At 42.7% G+C, this 19,348-nt stretch overlaps 1 protein-coding gene and 1 long non-coding RNA gene across 6 annotated transcripts in view; both read left to right on the top strand.

Moving 5' to 3' along the window:
- The first annotated feature begins 677 nt into the window (after positions 1–677).
- RSPH10B (radial spoke head 10 homolog B) overlaps positions 678–19,348 on the top strand; it is a 30,436-nt gene continuing 11,765 nt past the window's right edge. Inside the window, exons 1-14 of one of the 5 annotated variants that reach the window (XM_082199665.1) lie at positions 678–1,051; positions 2,427–2,743; positions 4,307–4,382; positions 5,709–5,777; positions 6,353–6,526; positions 7,779–7,805; positions 8,553–8,638; positions 10,457–10,577; positions 12,465–12,641; positions 12,913–13,054; positions 14,448–14,569; positions 16,552–16,741; positions 18,257–18,365; positions 19,246–19,325. In XM_082199665.1, the coding sequence (XP_082055791.1) occupies positions 2,499–2,743; positions 4,307–4,382; positions 5,709–5,777; positions 6,353–6,526; positions 7,779–7,805; positions 8,553–8,638; positions 10,457–10,577; positions 12,465–12,641; positions 12,913–13,054; positions 14,448–14,569; positions 16,552–16,741; positions 18,257–18,365; positions 19,246–19,325 (1,618 nt within the window). In that variant the 5' untranslated portion in view covers positions 678–1,051; positions 2,427–2,498. Of the gene's footprint in view, positions 1,261–2,426; positions 2,744–4,306; positions 4,383–5,708; positions 5,778–6,352; positions 6,527–7,778; positions 7,806–8,552; positions 8,639–10,456; positions 10,578–12,464; positions 12,642–12,912; positions 13,055–14,447; positions 14,570–16,551; positions 16,742–18,256; positions 18,366–19,245; positions 19,326–19,348 lie in introns of all 5 variants that reach the window. The other 4 variants (XM_082199667.1, XM_082199664.1, XM_082199668.1 and 1 more) reach the window with 4 other exon arrangements.
- Positions 8,646–9,841, top strand: LOC309519202. The gene is made up of 2 exons (XR_014213750.1): positions 8,646–9,071; positions 9,389–9,841. It is a non-coding gene; the product is annotated as an uncharacterized lncRNA (long non-coding RNA).

Raw genomic sequence — 19,348 nt, 5'->3', positions numbered from 1 at the left:
GAGCAGATATTGAAATTATATATAATCTCAAATGTATTATTCTGCACATGAACACTTGGCACCATGGCTTCCACTCAGGGAGCTTGTGGCCTTGGTAAATGCTTTACGATGCCAACATTTTCTGGACTTCGGGGTTGCAGAGGTGATAAACATAGAGTGCAAGATACAATTTCCATCCCAATATCTCCAGAATACAGTGGTACCTCGGGTTACATACGCTTCAGGTTACATACGCTTCAGGTTACAGACTGCTAACCCAGAAATAGTGCTTCAGGTTAAGAACTTTGCTTCAGGATGAGAACAGTTTCAGGTTAAGAATGGACCTCCGGAACGAATTAAGTACTTAACCTGAGATACCACTGTATATTCAAAGCTTTAAACAGGCATGGCTTCCCCCAAAGGTTCTTGGGAGATGTAGTTTGTTACGAGTTATAAAGGTTGCTAAGAGGCCCCCTATTTCCCTCCCAGAGAAACAATTCCCAGAGTGGATTTAACAGTCATTCGTGCTTCACAGGAAACTCTGAGACTTGTAACTCTGGGAGGGGAATGGGGCGTCTTCTAAGGACTCTCTGAGCCCTTAACAAACTACATCTCCCAGAATCCTTTGCAGGGTGAATCCACGACTGTTTAAAGTGGTATCATAGCGCTTTAAATGTGTGGTGTGGATGTGGTCTTTTAACAGAATTGAGCCGAGGGGAAAATGGGGACAAAGCTGGGGCACAACCAATAATTGGCTTTCCCTCCACCCACTGTTGGTTTCTCTTCCTTCTGCCCCATCAGTGCCCGTTTGGGCACCCCCACCACTGGCATAGAGCTTTTTTGTTGTTGTTAAGGAGGCTGTGGCAATAGGCTAATAGGTGATGGCCCCTTTAAGAGGAATAAATACTCTCCTCTTCCCCCTCCCGCCCTGAGAGTGGTTACTATGGTAACTGTCCGGGATTAAGACGCTGCAACTGCAACCGCTGCTGCTGCTGCTGTTGCTACTTCAATCTCTCTGCAGAGAGTTTCTGCTGGAGGTTGGAGGCTAGAAATTCTCTGTCCTTTTGCTTGTGTGAGTAAGCGATGGACACCAACAGCCCCATCCAAGTCTGCGGGAGGTACTTTTGAGCAGCCCCAGCCTGAAGAATTTTTGCGTCTTCCAAATATGTGGACTGCAATTCATTTTTTAAATAAAATCCTTTTTTAAGATAGCTTTAAAAATGCCATTACTAAGGGACTAGATCCATCGTGCTTCCAGAAGGGGACTTGATGTTGGAGAAGGTTTGTTCAGTTGCGGTAAACGGGTCACAAGCACAACAGAGAGGTGTGTGTGTGTGTGTGTCTGTTTAAACTGGATTTTCCCAGGAAAGATAAATCTGAAGGGAGTGGGATATGAACTGGCTATTTTGCGTGTGGCTGCTGCAATTAATAATAATAATAATAATAATAATAATAATAATAATAATATCATGAGGAGCACTGTTCACACAATAAGCTCTCATCTCCAGGCATCTCTATATGGTCAACTGTGTTCTATGCTGCCAAAAAAGCCACAGAGTAACAATTGGGACGGGACACAAAAACACCTGTGTTGTGGCATGAGTGAACTCAGCTGGAGAGGTTTCGACTCCTTTCCAAACAGCCATTTCCCTATTAAACAGAAGCCTGCTTAACCACATTGCATATGTGTTCATTTTTATTTTTCCCACTAAAATGAACACACTTTTATGTTCATTACTTAAGTATGAAATTGACTTATGCAAAATTAAAAGGGCAGGAGCCTTGTCTGGTTTGGCAAAAAACAATTATTTTTGCCTCCTTTCTTGAATTCCGGTAGCAATCCTATGTGAAGAACGTTATGTATGACTTCAGTTATTGTCTGAATTAAAACAAGGAAATCCTATAGGAAGTGGCTGACAGGCCCTCTATTCTTAGAGCTCTGTTTCCCCCTCCCTTAATTCTTTTTATTGCCCTTGATACCTCTTCTGATAACCCTCTTCCCATGTAAATGCCACCTTGTAGAGTGGTAGGGACAGCTGGATCATAGCCTCTGTCTCTTGACTTACACTATTGTTTTAAGATTACTGTATGTGTTAAGCTCTTGTTTCCTAGTGCAGTGATGCTCTATCCCATGATAAGGCAATGCTTCCCTTGGTGTTGGCCAGGCATAGGCAAACTCGGCCCTCCAGATGTTTTGAGACTATAATTCCCACCATCCCTGACCACTGGTCCTATTAGCTAGGGATGATGGGAATTGTAGTCCCAAAACATCTGGAGGGCCGAGTTTGCCTATGCCTGGTGTTGGCTGATGGCAAGCTGTGCTTCAACTCCCTTGTTCACCAGGTGCTTAAGAGTGTGATTGTTTTGTTGGACTCAGGTAGAGGAAGGTGTCATCAGGCATGTTTATCAACAGAATATATATATATATCCCCTCTCTCCCTTTACAGGATCTGTAAAGTTTGAAAAGTGAAGGAGGCAAGATATCTAGGGAGTCCTGATTTTGGTACAATTCAGCTGCAATGGGTAAAGAAAAGAAGAGAGACAGTAAGAAAGGAGAAAAGTCTTTGCCTCCTCCTCCCGCACACGAGCCCTCAGTAGAACCTTCTTCTTCTGCACAGAACATCCCACCGGCTGTAAATCAAGTGGATGAACTGGCAGCAGCCCAAACAGTTCCCCAAGAAGAGGTGAAAGAAGCAGTGGCCCTTCCACCCACAGAACCCATTGAGTATGAGGAACCGATTCTGACTCAGCTCATTGTTGAAAGGTAAACTAGAAGGACTGGGGTGGGGGGGTGGAGGACTTAGACTATGTATGTGTGGCAGGTAAAGGTAAAGGTAAAGGGACCCCTGACCATTAGGTCCAGTCATGGACGACTCTGGGGTTGCAGTGCTCATCTCGCTTTACTGGCCGAGGGAGCCAGCGTACAGCTTCCGGGTCATGTGGCCAGCATGACTAAATCGCTTCTGGCGAACCAGAGCAGCGTATGGAAATGCCGTTTACCTTCCCGCTGGATCGGTACCTATTTATCTACTCGCAGTTCGTGCTTTCGAACTGCTAGGTTGGCAGGAGCAGGGACCGAGCAACGGGAGCTCACCCCATCACAGGGATTTGAACCGCTGACCTTCTGATCGGCGAGCCCTAGGTTCTGTAGTTTAACCCACAGTGCCACCCGTGTGCCTGTGTGGCTGGTACCTAAGGTTAATAACAGGCTTAAATTTATCAAGTTCATGGCAAAGGCATACATTTAAAGAACTCTCATGCTACTTTAATAGCTCCTTCAAAGCATCCTGGGAAATATAGCTCTATGATGGGTGTCTTAACAACACTTTGCACCCTTAGCAAACTACATTTCCCAGGATTCTTTGGTGGGGGTATGACCGTTAAAGTAGTACTTTGTACTTTATACTACTGTTAAAGTAGTATAAAGATGGTTTACATGGCATTGAAGATGCGATCTTGCAATTTACTAGCTAATTAGAGGCTGTGTCCTCTTCTTTCTGGCAGTGTAAACAGAGCAAGGTAATTATAATATAATAATTATAATATATGTATTTTTAGTTTATTTGCTAATATATCCCCTACTTTAGGTTTGACATATTTCAAAAAGTAAAAAACCAGACACCACATTTCAGAAATTCCCCCTGGACATCAATTCTGCCTTTGAAATCCCGGATGCATGGCAGACCTACCCTCTTTAATCCAAGGGCTCAGGACAATTTGTAAATTTCAGACAAATATAAAAAGATTGTGCCTGCGTCAAGGTTGGGAATCTATTTAATTAGATGACTCTGTGCTGGTTGTTGTATCTTTTGCTTACCTTAATGCCCTAAGAGACTATTTTTCATCCCTGCATCTGCTGGGGGTTCCATTCCATTTTGCAACCTTACACCTCCAAGACTTCAGTGATGTTAGAATGAATAATTAATACCAAGTTTTATCTTGGTTGGAATCTGTAAATGTTAAAATAAATTACTCATTCTCTGTTTTTGCTCCATTTTGTCCCTTTATTGGGGAAGCAGGGAGAGTGGGATGGCCTTCTGCAGAATACCACAACTGGTGGCAGAAGTTTCTCAACCCCCAAAGAGTAAAAAAAAACACCCCACTGTGTGTGTGCGTGTGTGTGTGTCTGTGTGTAACTGCATTTAGGTGAAAACTTTACTAGTTGCACCTTCTCCACCACTGATGTACCCTGGTGAGAAAAGTTGTTTTACAATTTGATATAGATTAATGCTTCTATTTCATGCTTGAAATTATTTTGTCTGCTCATTATATGGATTTATTCAATACCAGTTAATTTTAATCTTAAGTGTCCCGTCCCCCCTTGTAGTTACGAAGGAGAAAAAATCTGTGGGTTATATGAGGGAGAAGGAACAGCTCGTTTTCAAGGAGGCAATGTATACAAGGTGAGTACATTTGATGGTGGGCTCTGTATGTAATATTTTTTTGGGGGGAGGGGGACCAGAACCTGTGAGCTAGGCTCAGATTATTGCTTTTACTACTCCGTGGCTGTCGTGGTGTAATTACCAAGAAACTGCTAGTGTTAGACTCTAGATTTAAGTTGCTCCTCAGGCAGCAAATGTGAGTTAAGGTCATGTCCACAGCATACCTTTAAAGAACTTTTATGCTATTTTAACACTCACATCTTCCTCCAAAGAATCCTGGGAACTCTAGTTTGTTAAGAGTCTCCAAACAATTCCCAGCACTAACAAACTACAGTTCCCAGGATTCTTTGGAGGAAGACATGAGTGTTAAAATAGTATTTCTATACTGCCCTTCATCTGAGGATCACAGAGCTGATTACAATATAATACAATCTCTCTCCAGGGTTTCAGACAGGACTGTTTCTCAGCCCCCACCCCCCCCCAGAAATTCTCTTTCAGGTGTTTAGATATCCCTATTTTCCTACTGTTTTGTTGTTTGGAAGTTGACAAAACACAGCTATATAAATCATCACAAACTGCTATAGTTCTTAGCTATATCTTTTAAGCTTTTATGGTGCTTTATTTCTCTGGATACGTATTTTAAGTACACTTAATTAGTATATTAAAAAGCTTCTTAAAAAGCAGCTTAAAAAGCAGCTTAAAAAGCAAAAACATCACCTTGCCAACAAAGGTCCGTATAGTTAAAGCTATGGTTTTCCCAGTAGTGATGTATGGAAGTGAGAGCTGGACCATAAAGAAGGCTGATCGCCAAAGAATTGATGCTTTTGAATTATGGTGCTGGAGGAGACTCTTGAGAGTCCCATGGACTGCAAGAAGATCAAACCTATCCATTCTGAAGGAAATCAGCCCTGAGTGCTCACTGGAAGGACAGATCCTGAAGCTGAGGCTCCAATACTTTGGCCACCTCATGAGAAGAGAAGATTCCCTGGAAAAGACCCTGATGTTGGGAAAGATTGAGGACACAAGGAGAAGGGGACGACAGAGGACGAGATGGTTGGACAGTGTTCTTGAAGCTACCAGCATGAGTTTGACCAAACTGCGGGAGGCTGTGGAAGACAGGAGTGCCTGGCGTGCTCTGGTCCATGGGGCACGAAGAGTCGGACACGACTAAACGACTAAACAACAACAATTAGTATATTGATTGTTAACCCCAGATTGATTGTTTTTATTGTTTATGTAGAGAATTATGCAGCAATTCTGGTTTAAATATGCTGGCCGTTGGCTGTAATAAACACTGATTGATTGATTGATTGATTGATTGATTGAAATCTGTGTTTCATTTTGAAGGGCATGTTTTCTGAAGGCCTCATGCATGGACAAGGAACATACACATGGGCTGATGGAGTGAAGTATGAGGTAAACTGTCATGTTAAATGGAGCATCATTGCAACTACCTTGACGGCCCTTAACTTGCAAGTACATATCTTAGACTCTTGGCCAAAGGATAATTTCCATATGTGTATATTAAATCTTACGTCTCTGCTTGTTTGTAGTGATAAACCGAGAACCTGGGCTTAATAAACCATACTTTTCAATATTTTTTATGAAAAGGTATACAGTGGTGCCTCGCAAGACGAAAATAATCCGTTTCGCGAGTCTCTTCGTCTAGCGGTTTTTTCGTCTTGCGAAGCAACCCTATTAGCGGCTTAGCGGATTAGCGCTATTAGCAGTTTAGCGGTTTAGCAGCTATTAAAGGCTTAGCGGCTTAGCGGCTAAAAGGCCGTTTTCGTCTTGTAAAGCAAGCCCATAGGGAAATTCATCTTGCAAAGCGCATCGAAAAACCGAAAACCCTTTCGTCTAGCTGGTTTTTCGTCTTGCGAGGCATTCGTCTTGTGGGGCACCACTGTAATGCATAAATTTCTAGGTAAAACAAGAGATCCCTTGTTCTAGCTGTGAATCTCTTTTGTCCCTTCCCTCCCCCCTCTCTCCAGGGAAACTTTGTGAAGAACCTACAAATGCATCATGGCAGTTACACCTGGCCGGATGGCAGCGTCTATGACGGAGAGGTGAAGAGCGGGATCAGGCATGGCTTAGGCATGTACAAGTGTGGCACCTACCCTGTTTCGTACATTGGCCAGTGGGTTGAAGGCAAAAGGCATGGCAAGGTAAGTAAAGCACCATGGCTGAAGCATCGCCTGGATTGCTGGGGCAATCTGGGGCAGGAAAATCTCGCCTGTCCTGTGCTCAGAGCTGCTACCAGGTCTAGACACAGATTTAAGATTTGCTGAGTTGCCTGAAAGGGGAGAGACTCCATCAGGCAAGGCCTCCTTCCACCTGCCTTGTCCCACCCTCTAGTCTCTGCTTCTCAATTTGTATTGTATTATTTTATGTACTGTGTCTTACTGTTGTTTTATTGATTTTAGTTTAGAAATTATTTATTGTAACTTCTGAGTGGATTTCTGTTTAACTTTTATATGTTATTATTTAATACTGTTCTAGTGATTGTTGAATGCTACTTTTCTGATATAGGTTACCTATTTTAAAGTTAGATTTTATTATCACATTTTTGTATTGCATTAGATTGTTATAAGATGTCCATTTTTTGTTTCTTCAGCTTGTAAACCACCTTGAGTATTGTAAGATAGAAAGACGGTACAGTGGTGCCTCGCAAGACGAAATTAATTCGTTCCGCGAGTTTTGTCGTCTTGCGATTTTTTTCGTCTTGCGAAGCACGGTGTCGGGAAAGTTTTGGAAAAGCTTCAAAAATCACCAAAGTCTTTAAAAACCTCAAAAAAGGCTACCACACCGCGTTCTATGAGTTGCTCCTAGAAGTCAAGTCGCAACTGTATTAACGGTGTTAAGAAAAAGGAAACAAACTTGCAAGACGTTTTCGTCTTGCGAAGCAACCCATAGGGAAAATCGACTTGCGAAGCAACTCAAAAAACCCAAAACCCTTTCGTCTAGCGAGTTTTTTGTCTTGCGAGGCATTCGTCTTGCGAGGTACCACTGTATACAAATTAAAAATGACGATGATGACAAGGTGACTGATAGCAGTCCTCCTTTCACTCTTTGTGAGTTTTCTACTTTGCGATTGGTGTCATAGTTAAAAAGCAAACAAAACCGGGCCAGATCCAGACTTGAGGGGGCTCTCAGCCTCTTCTGGACCCCCTGTTAAGGAGACGTACCTTTTAATTATGGTAGGTAGCAGCAGCCGAGCTCCAATGAATGTGTGCCAGGTGCAAGGAAGCAAGATGGCATGGTTTCCATTCTGACCTGTGTCAGTCAAATGTAGCGCAATCTCCATTCTGCTGCATGTTGTCTTTCGACAAAAAACACACGTTATTCTTCTTCTTGCTGTCCACTGTGGCTGAATTTTAAATAATTAATACGCTTCCACCCCCATTCCATTCATTTCAGTGCAAAGGAAATGCAAATACGGAAACAGTAATCAGTTACATATTGTCCGTAGACTGAAAGCAACAATGGTCAGCACTAATCATATTTGCAGGACTAATTTCCATTCCAACATGCTTCCTCCCAACACCGCTGCCTCACAAGCTGGTTTTGAAATTGGGCAAATCTAACTGTTTTGGTTTCTCAGTTTTTCCCAGCCTTTGGTTCTCCATATTTCCACATTAGTTTTCAGTCCTGCTGAAAAATCATGACCATTTTAATGCTGTTTTCTCCTAACCTGCACTTTTTTGTATGCGTTTTTTTCCTGACATGTGTACAGTATAATGAGCTTTTGGGTGTCATTTTCATGGATTTATAATGCACACTTTACCTTAAAAGGTAAAGGTAAAGGTACCCCTGCCCGTACGGGCCAGTCGTGTCCGACTCTAGGGTTGCGCGCCCATCTCACTTAAGAGGCCAGGGGCCAGCGCTGTCCGGAGACACTTCCGGGTCATGTGGCCAGCGTGACGAAGCTGCTCTGGCGAGCCAGCACCAGTGCAGCACACGGAAACGCCGTTTACCTTCCCGCTATAAAGCGGCACCTATTTATCTACTTGCACTTAGGGGTGCTTTCGAACTGCTAGGTGGGCAGGAGCTGGGATTGAAAGACGGGAGCTCACCCTGCCGCGGGGATTCGAACCGCCGGCCATGCGATCGGCAAGCCCTTGGCACTGAGGTTTTACCCATGCAAATGTTTAGGCACTGGTTGATTAATGTGCTTGAATGATGTGCTTTCAGGGCACCATTTATTACAACAAGGAAGGTTCTTCCTGGTATGAAGGTGACTTCGTATACAATGTTAAAAGTGGATGGGGAATAAGATGGTAAGTTTTAGAACCTTTCTGATTCAGCAGATCTTTGGACACATATCAGCAGGAAACTCACATTTTCATTTATTACATGTGCATCAAGGAAGCCAAGGTACCCTCTGTTGGTTTCCCCCATTATGTCTTCATTACAGCACTGTGAGGTAGGCTAAATGGAGAGATTGAGGACCAAACCACATATTATCATGATTGCATGTTCAAAACAATATACAGTGGTACCTCGGGTTACAGATGCTTCAGGTTACAGACGCTTCAGGTTACAGACTCCGCTAACCCAGAAATAGTACCTCGGGTTAAGAACTTTGCTTCAGGATGAGAACAGAAATCACGCAGTAGTGGCGCAACAGCAGTGGGAGTCCCCATTAGCTAAAGTGGTGCTTCAGGTTAAGAACAGTTTCAGGTTAAGAATGGACCTCCAGAATGAATTACAGTGGTGCCTCGCAAGACGAAATTAATCCGTTCCGCGAGTCTCTTCGTCTTGCGGTTTTTTCGTCTTGCGAAGCACGGCTATTAGCGGCTTAGCGGCTGTTAGCGGCTTAGCGGCTATTAACGGCTTAGCGGCTATTAACGGCTTAGCGGCTTTAAGAAAAAGGAAACAAACTCGCAAGAACTCGCAAGACGTTTCGTCTTGCGAAGCAAGCCCATAGGGAAATTCGTCTTGCGGAACGACTAAAAAAACGGAAAACTCTTTCATCTTGCGCGTTTTTCGTCTTGCGAGGCATTCGTCTTGCGAGGTACCACTGTAAGTTCTTAACCAGAGCTACCACTGTATTTACGATGGGCCACACATTTATTTGAAACCAGCCATAGTGGCCCTTCCAAATGGATTTTGTTTGTTTGTTTAACGTAGAATGATGACCAGTCTTAAACAAACCACCAAGGCAACTTGTGATTTGGCCTAAGATTAGCCAAAAGCGAGCTTCATGGCTGAGCATAATTCATGGTTTCCTCATTCCAAGCTGAGTTTATCGGTCACTATCCCACAATTACATATTAGGTATCCTAAACGTGAATCAAGTTGAAATGCACTGTCAAATATGGTGTTATGCGTTTGGTTGGGCTATCTTAAATACGGTGGGTAGCCAAGGACTAATGAAAAAATATTACTGGAGACCTCTCTCCCACCTTTGAAATGTAAAACCCATCAGAGTTTGGGAAGGTGGCATCTTGGGAAGCTTTTCATTTTATATGCACATTTTTTTTTAGAAATGCAACTACTGTAGCAGCTACTGGTTGAGGGAAGCAGTAATTATCGGGATTGAAGCATGTGAGGAGGGAGTACAGTGGTACCTCGGGTTACATACGCTTCAGGTTACAGACTCCGCTAACCCAGAAATATTACCTCGGGTTAAGAACTTTGCTTCAGGATGAGAACAGAAATTGTGCAGCAGCGGCACAGCGGCAGCAGGAGGCCCCATTAGCTAAAGTGGTGCTTCAGGTTAAGAACAGTTTCAGGTTAAGAACGGACCTCCGGAACAAATTAAGTACTTAACCCGAGGTACCACTGTATTTAACCTTTTCTTCCTTGCTGCAATGAAAATTACTCCTCCAAGGTTGCTGTTCGCATTGGGAGCAAATCTAGTGACCTTCCAATAAACATGGAGGTTCCGTTCAGCTTTTATGGGTAATATACTTCTCCTCCACTGTAATTTTCCCTTTCCCCCTTTTAAAGCCATCTGCTAGTAGCTGCATCACATCTTGGGGAAATGACTTCACATCATCCAGGAATGACTTTATGAAATGTCAGTCTATTTTAAAACAATATTCGTTGGGATTGCCAACTCTGCTTTCCTTGTTCGTTTCCTTCCTTCCTAGTTATAAATCTGGAAATATATATGAAGGCCAGTGGGAGAGGGACATGCGTCATGGAGAAGGGCGGATGAGGTGGCTCAGGACGAATCAGGAATATACCGGGCAGTGGGTTAATGGCATACAGGTAGGGCTGAACTGCTTGGATGTTAAAGTGGTACAGATTTTTTTTTTTGTGGAATTGTGGGAAGGAATGTGGAAATACCAAAATTAATGGTACTTATTACCCTCAGTAGTACCGAGTTAAAAACCAAAGAGGAATGTAAATGGGTAAAATTGATGGTAATTGCAGCCAGACAGGTTATAGCGAGTAATTGGAAAAATGCAGAAGAGCTGGGGTGAACCAATGGAGGAAAAAACTGAATAATATTATAATTTTAGAATACCTAACTGTGAAGATACATAGAATGAAAGGGCTTAAGGTCAGTGAGAAAGAGGAGGATTGGTTTGAGAAGATATTGAATTATTTGGGTAGGTTTGAATAATTTGGGGCATTAAAATGTTAAATAAACCTTGTGGAGGGAGGAGTGTTAAGGTATATAGAAATCAACATATGGTTGATTTGAATATGTTATTATTGAATATTATTGAATATGTATATTATTGAATATGTATATCCAATGTATCAGTAGCCTGGGGGGGTTTCACTGTTTGTGTTTTGGTGGTTGGTAAAAAGTAAAATATTTTTTTAAGTGGTACAGATAGGACTCAAGTAATCATTAGATTAATTGTGTGACTTGGAGGCATATCAGGGGTTTGTTTTTTAAATCCTCTCCATGTGAGGGCAATTTCCATTAGCCTGCAGTGTGGAGGGGTAGGAGATCCATCTCTTTCTCCTCACCCAATTACCTCACAATGCGGCAATTGGCAATAGAAGTAAAACTCTCATTAACATATTTGTGAAAGCTACTCGTTACACAGATGATCGCCATGGCTAATAATTTCGCAAGGATCATAGGTTGTCAAAATAGGACTACCTTGTTAAATTGCACCCCACTTTTAGACGTGTGACTCATTCATGGTCCATATATCAGGGTTTCCGAAACCTGGGTCTCCAGCTGTTTTTGGACTACAGTTCCTATCATCCCTGACCACTGGTCCTGCTAGCTAGAAATGATGGGAGTTGTAGTTCAAAAACAGCAAGGAGACCTAGGTTTGGAAAACCCTGGTCTATATGGAGAGCAGCCATCTTTCTTAAGTGGAATTTTACAGAAACCAGGAATGCTCCTAACTGACACACTCTAAATCAGGAATAGGGAACTTCTGGCTTTCCTGATGTTCTTTGACCCCAGTTCCAATCATCCATGGACCATTGGCCATGTTGGCTTGGACTGATGGGATTTGGAGTCCAGCGGCATCTTGACGTTCCTCATCTAGCTTCTACCATATTCTCTGGTTAAGTTGGGAATTCTTGGGAAGTTGGGACGTCATTACTTCAACCAAAGGCGTTCTTGAAGCAATGTTGCAATGCAACAGATAATCTGTTCCACAGTGCTCCATGGTGTTGTTCACCTAAGCATTGGCTCCCAGTACGTTTCCGAGCATGATTCAAAGTGTTGGTGCTGACCTTTAAAGCCCTAAACAGCCTCGGTCCAGTATACCTGAAGGAGCCTCTCCACCCCCATCGTTCAGGCTGGACACTGAGATCCAGTGCTGAGGGCCTTCTGGCGGTTCCCTCATTGCGAGAAGTGAGGCTACAGGGAACCAGACAGAGGGCCTTCTCGGTAGTGGCACCCGCCCTGTGGAACACCCTCCCATCAGATGTCAAAGAGATAAACAACTACCTAACATTCAGAAGACATCTTAAGGCAGCCCTGTTCAGGGAAGTTTGTAATATTTAACGCTGTACTGTTTTTAACACTTGATTGGGAGCCGCCCAGAGTGGCTGGGGAAACTCAGCCAGATGGGCGGGGTATAAATAATAATAAATTATTATTATTATTATTATTATTATTATTATTATTATTATTCTAGTGCACTCGCTGAGAGTTGGTTTTTTAAAAATCTTTTTCAGCACGGCTATGGTACCCACACCTGGTATCTGAAGAGAATACCCGGATCTCAATACCCCCTAAGGAATGAATACGTGGGAGATTTCGTCAATGGGGACCGCCATGGACACGGGAAGTTCTTCTTTGCCAGTGGAGCAATGTATGATGGGCAGTGGGTCCACAATAAGAAGCAAGGCATGGTAAGATTTGGGGTATGGAAAGCTCAGAAACATGGCATGAAACCTCAGCCTCCTCACTGGAACTGTAAAACAAGTGATGCTGCAGAATAAAGGGTTAATTAGAGCACTGGCAAAGCCTCTATGTCTACCCATCAATAGCTAGTTCTCAGCATTTTGTTGCAATGCAGTGTGGCCCACAGGATCCTGCCTACAGTGATGCTAACTGGTGTGTAGTTGGCCTGTTTTTATCTCTGCCATTGGGGACATAAAATTTCCCTTTCCCCCCCTTCAGGGTAAGCTTGTGTTCAAGAATGGCCGTGTCTATGAAGGCGAATTTATAGATGACCATATGGCAGAATATCCATCTTTTCAAATTGACATCATGAATAACCAAGATCTGAGTGGCATTCGGACGACGAGTCCCTTTGGCACCGGTGAGGAGCCTGAAGTGTGGCGGAAAGTAATTTGGGTGTGTAGCACCTTGGACCCTCCAAGAAGTTGCTGAACTACAACTCCCCACAGCGCCAGTAAGCAAGGCCAACGGCCATGAATGATGGGAGCAGCAGTTCAGCAACATCTAGAAGACTAAAGGCCCCTTGCACCTGGACTAAAGTGAGGACAGCTGGAGTTAAAAAGCATTTAAAAAAATGTATTTTATGAGAGTGAATATATTTAGAAATGCACATTTTTGTGAGGATTTCAGTATCACATGTGTGGAATAGAATTATGGCAGACACCAGTGTCGTGTGGTGAATTTTTTCTTAGGGGAACAGTTAGGAACAGAGGGGCTAGCTTATGAGGGCAATTACTGGGGGTGTTGCAGGCGTGAGCATCGCACCTCCCTCCCTAAGCCAGACAGAAGCTTCCCGGGCTTTGGGAAGGAGGTGCTAGGGGAACATTTAGGGGACTGGCCTTGTCCCCCTAGTCCACGGACCACATGCCACTGGTGAACACAGGCAACACAACGTCGACTCGAGAAAGGTTAATAGCGCAATCATTTTTATTTGATTTGAAATATAAATTTACAACAAAATCAATTACAAATCCATACAAAGAGATTTCTCTGAATCTCAAGACTCTGTCTCCTCCATGGGTCCTAATTTCAACACTTACAACTGCCTATCAGTCCGTTCTCCTCATTTTTGTCCATCTCGTTTATCCATCGTATTTGTTACTTTACAAGCGAGATTAAAATCCTGCTCATGTTTCCATTTGCTTACAATGGTCTCTTAATAAATTGTAAATTTCCCCCCATTCTTTTTTAAAGTTCTTGTCCTCTTGGTTCCTGAGCTTCCCAGTTAGTTTTGCCATTTCAGCATAGTTCATCAACTTGGTTTGCCATTCCTCCCTGGTCAAGATTGTTTCTTATTTCCATCTCTGGGCTAATAACATCCGTGCGGCTGTTGTTGCATACATAAATTGTATTTTCTGATCCTTTGGAATCTCGGTACCTATAATTCTTAATAAAAAAACTCCTGGTTTTCAAAGAAACATTATTTTAAACATCCCCATTTCATTATATATCATCTCCCAAAAGGTTTTTATTACCTTATATGACCACCACATATGATAAAAGGTACATTCTTTTTCTTTACATTTACAGCAGGTATTTGTACTTGCTCTATACATTTTGAATAGCACAATCCTAACTATGTCTGCTCAGTCCTCTTGAATTCAATGGGGCTTGCTCCCAGGTAAATGAGGTTAATTCTTCAGGTGTCTACTGGGGTCCTCAGGTCTGCTTGTGCTGATGTTGCTCTTTAAATTTTTGTAACAAATAATTACCAGTTTGATTTCTTTCCTCCCACCGCCTGCCCTGTTGCGAAGAGAGTATCAAAGTTGTTGATGGCCCCGATAGCACATCTGCACTGGGAACGAATATAGAAATAGATATATCAACTTTGTTGGCTATATTTCCAGAAGAAAACAGGGAAGAAGAAATCAAACAGGTAAAATGGCTTACATTTATGATTTTATTTAAAAAATGATTTTTAATTTCAAGGAACAAAACATACCCGTACAAGAAAAATACAGCTTGGTAGTTGTACAGAAAAGAAAGAAAAATAGAGGCTGATGGTTGTAGTTTTTAGACCTACCCAAAAAGGCACTGAAATGAAAGTGTCTCTCCATAAGGTTCCATGAGTTGATGGAGGGTGAAAACCATATTTGATTGCCTTAGCAAAATCAATAAAATGATACCAGGTTGTATAGAACAGGCATGTCCAACAAGTCGATCATAATCTACTGGTTGATCGCAGGATGTCCATGGTCAATCGTGTGATCCTTAGCGATCCCCCCCCACCAAAAGCTCAACAACTTTGCCTGTCAATAACAATGGATATATCACAGGCGGCATTATTATACTGTGAGTACAGTGGTGCCTCGCAATACAAAATTAATTCATTCCACGAGTTTTTTCGTCTAGCGAATTTTTCATCTTGCGAAGCACGAAATCCTATAGGAATGCATTGAAATTCAATTAATGCGTTCCTATGGTCAAAAAAAGTCCAAACAAAGCCAAATTTGGTACAACAAGAGTTTATTAAGTGCTCTTTAAAGTCACACATACTGTAAAGAGCATTTCAAAAACTGAAGGAACAATAAATTAAGTTTCTAAACATGACAGAAAAACATTTAAAAATCAACAAAGTGTACAGTACATTTTCTAAGACAACATGGCCCAATGGTCACAGAAAATCATAAAAATTAAAAAACAAACAAACAAAAAAAAATGACACAAGCTCCCAGATTCTTGCAAACCCCTCCTCAACTGTTCCCCCAGCCAGCCACCACACAGAAATTCAAACCCAGAATTTTTTTTAAAAAAACAACAACATGGCCCAATGGTCACAAAAAATCATAAAAATTCAAAAAAAAACCCCACACAAGCCTCCAGATTCTTGCAAACCCCTCCCCAGCACCAAGTCCTTGAATTCCAAACACCCCAACCCAAAATCCAAAAACCCCCCAAAAAGTTTTAAAAGTTTAACTTACCAAATGGCTGCAAAAGAAGTTTTGGAAAAGCTTCAAAAATCAGCAAAGTCTTCAAAAACCTCAAAAAAGGCTACCACACCGCGTGCTATGAGTTGCTCCTCAAAGTCAAGTCACAACTGCACCTCTTCAAACAATGCACCCTGATATTAACGGTTTTAAGAAAAAGGAAACAAACTTGCAAGACGTTTTCGTCTTGCGAAGGAAGCCCATAGGGAAATTTGTCTTGCGAAGCAGCTCAAAAACCGCAAAACCCTTTCGTCTAGTGAGTTTTTCGTCTTGCGAGGCATTCGTCTTGCGGGGCACCACTGTAGATTGCAGTCTTTTGGGAATTGGACATGCCTGGTATAGAAGGTGTGAGTCTTCCCTTTATGCAGTGTTGGAAATGTAAACCTTCAATCTCTCTGTCAGTCCGTCCATCTCTTAATATCTGGGCAGGATTCACCCACCAGCCCTGTTGGTTGGAAGTCCTACACAAGGACCTCTGCTTGTGCAATAGGGCTTTCCCTCCACTCTCCCCCAATACCCCTTAAAATTATCTCTGCATGGGGTCAGGAATTGCCCAGAACAGCACACTGGAGCAGGAGATCATTTGTTCTGGCAGACTGAAATGCTTGAGCTGTGGAACATTCAACGTAGCACATCATTGAAATCCTCCTTTAGTCTTATTTATTGCTACTGATCATAGAGTTTTCAAGGTAGCATACAAAAAGGACAATAATAATAGTAAGATAATACACAGACACAATTAATGCGTAGAAAAACCCTTTCCCCAAAGAGCTTCATTAGTAAGTCAGACTGGCAAATATTAATAAATATGAGGTATATAAATACAAAAATATTTTATTATACATATCTACGTAGCTTATTTAATACGACAAAATACTTATACTTTTTTGTTACGGGTTTTCTATCGAAAACTATGTATATTTGTCTCCAGACAGAGTTTGCTGTACTGAGATATATCTCAGAACTGAGGCGAATCTACACCTTCTACAGCAGCTTAGGATATGACCATTCTCTTGATAACACTTTCCTGATGACGAAGCTTCAGTTCTGGCGATTTCTAAAGGACTGCAGATTCCACCACTGCAACCTTACGCTGGCCGACATGGATAGGATCCTGAATGGTTTGCATTCCTAATAGAATAGACTGGTCCATGTTATTTTAGTAGTGGCAGAGCAGCAACCAATAAGCATGGGTAAATAGCCCATTTGCAACTTTATGAAGCCAACGCCTTGCGTTGAAATTCAATGATTGGCCCAGTTTGCATGTGTCACTAAATCATGGGGTGGCGGCAAATGGAAGAGACTCCACAAGTTTAAGCAAAGCCTTAGGTTTGCGTGTGTACACACACACACACACACACACACACACAGAGTCACCCCACATGTCCCAATCGGGGTTGGATCCTGCCTATCGTTGACTCTGGCTTCACCTGCTGTTGGTCTCCCTTGCTTCTGCCCTACCAGTCCCGATGGGCACAAGCCGCCGCCACCACGTGGGGTGAGCCTCATATTATGACTTTACTTTTGGTACAGTTCTCTTGCTATTGTTCAGTTAGCGTAGCCGGTAATCCATACTGGATGGAAGGGATATAACTGTTTTATGTGCATGACATAAGCCAGTTTTCAGAATGTCTTTACCCAGTGGCGTAGCGTGGGGGGTGCCAGGGGTGCCGGCCGCACCGGGCACAACATTGGGGGGGGGGCGCGTTTGGCCGGCCCTTCGCAAGACAAAAGTCCATAGGGAAATCTCCGGGACAGCGGGGAAGCGCAGCGCGTCTTCCCCACTGTCCTCGGACCTCCTCTGAAGCCTGGCGGTGGGGCAGAGAGACCTCCTCCCGCCGCCAGGCTTCGGAAGGATGCTCCGAAGGCTGGCGGTGGGAGGAGGTCTCTCCGCCCCACCGCCAGCCTTCGGAAGGCTGCTCCGAAGCCTGGCGGCGGGAGGAGGTCTCTCCGCCCCACCGCCAGCCTTCGGAAAGCTGCTCCGAAGCCTGGCGGTGGGGCGGAGAGACCTTCTCCCCGCGCCAGCCTTCAGATGGCTGTCCTGAAGACTTGTGGTGGGAGCAGTGGCGTAGCGTGGGGGGTGCAGGGGGGGCCTGCCGCACCTGGCGCAACATCTGGGGGCCGCAGAAGAGACTCGAGTGCTAAAATCCACGGGTTAGGGGGCGCAAATTACTTGCCTTGCCCTGGGTGCTGAGAACCCACACTACGCCACTGTCTTTACCCTAAAATAATTATAATTAAAAAAAAAATTCCTTCCAGTAGCACCTTAAAGACCAACTAAGTTAGTTCTTGGTATGAGCTTTCGTGTGCATGCACACTTCTTCAGATACACACACGTGTATCTGAAGAAGTGTATCTGAAGAAGTGTGCATGCACACGAAAGCTCATACCAAGAACTAACTTAGTTGGTCTTTAAGGTGCTACTGGAAGGAATTTTTTTATTTTGACTATGGCAGACCAACACGGCTACCTACCTATAATTATAATTAATTACACAAAACATAAAACACACACCAAGATTTTCAATTAAAGTCAGGAATGAAAACAAGTTGACCTAAAAAAACGACAACTCAAGTTAGAACTCTACCTCTGCATTGCTCACTGTATACAGTACAGTGTTTCTGTTTGTTTTTCAGATAAAACATTACTTGAAGAGATTCACTCTCCATATGAGACTTTGCTACTCCGAATGTTTTTGACGTATCTCATCTATTTGTCCTTCCACATCTATCATAAGGAGTTTGAGTAAGTGGCTCGTCCATCAGCTAAGGTAGCGCCGAACCTGAGAATAGTTTGCTGAAAAGTCACCAGTTTAAAATCTCAACACAAGGCACCTCCAGGCTGTCAGTGGGGGTTCAAGTGGATATTGGATAATTAGAATTGTGCCATTAAAGTAGATTAAAGTGCTGTGTTGCCCTAGGTCAAAAAAATCCATTTCTGAAAAATAGACTTCTAGAATTTTGGAAAGTGACAGGTAATTGCCTTGAAAAGTGTTGAATGAGCAAATGATTAATGGGAAGATGTACAAACACTCCACAAGCAAATCAGGATTAATGCTTGTCATGGAACTTCCCTGCAAACAAATTGGAATGAATGTTCAATTCAGTTTTTAAAATGATTTATTTGATTCTTCCAACATATAACATGTACACACACAGACACACAAAATAATATAGATAATAAAGTAAAACGGGCACAAGGTTTGAAGCATAAAGACTCTTTTGAAACTGACTGGTATGGCTTTATTATATATGTTCTTAGAATGAAGACAAAGAACATTATAAAACCTTTTGCTCAATGTAAACTGTTGATTGCCTTCTATATAAACGGTTGCCCACGATAGGAACTTAGAACGTTGTTTGGATGTTCCTTCGGATGCAATGCCCAACTCCTATCTTCTGGATTAGGGAGGGATAGTTTCTAAAAAATTATTGGTTTTGGATCCATAAATAGTCAACATAGTTTAAAAAAAACAAAACAAAAATAACCAAACCAATTAGCTGATGAAAAACTGCAGCCCTACAACACATAACTCTAAAATGCAATCTCTTCTGAATTTCTGAAACCTGTTTCCTCCGCATATCGCAGTAGTGACTGCTATATCGAATTCCTGTTTTAACTCCAGCAATACGAGTCCCCGCCTCTTCAAGTGCTTCTGCAAGTTGATGGTCAAGAATATCTGTCCTAACGCCTGCCAAATAAAAGGTGGGCTATGCATTTTCGTTTGG

This window comes from Podarcis vaucheri, assembly GCF_965113315.1.
Source record: "Podarcis vaucheri genome assembly, chromosome: 14".
Classification (NCBI taxonomy): domain Eukaryota; kingdom Metazoa; phylum Chordata; class Lepidosauria; order Squamata; family Lacertidae; genus Podarcis; species Podarcis vaucheri.
This window is presented reverse-complemented; position numbering and strand designations above follow the sequence as displayed.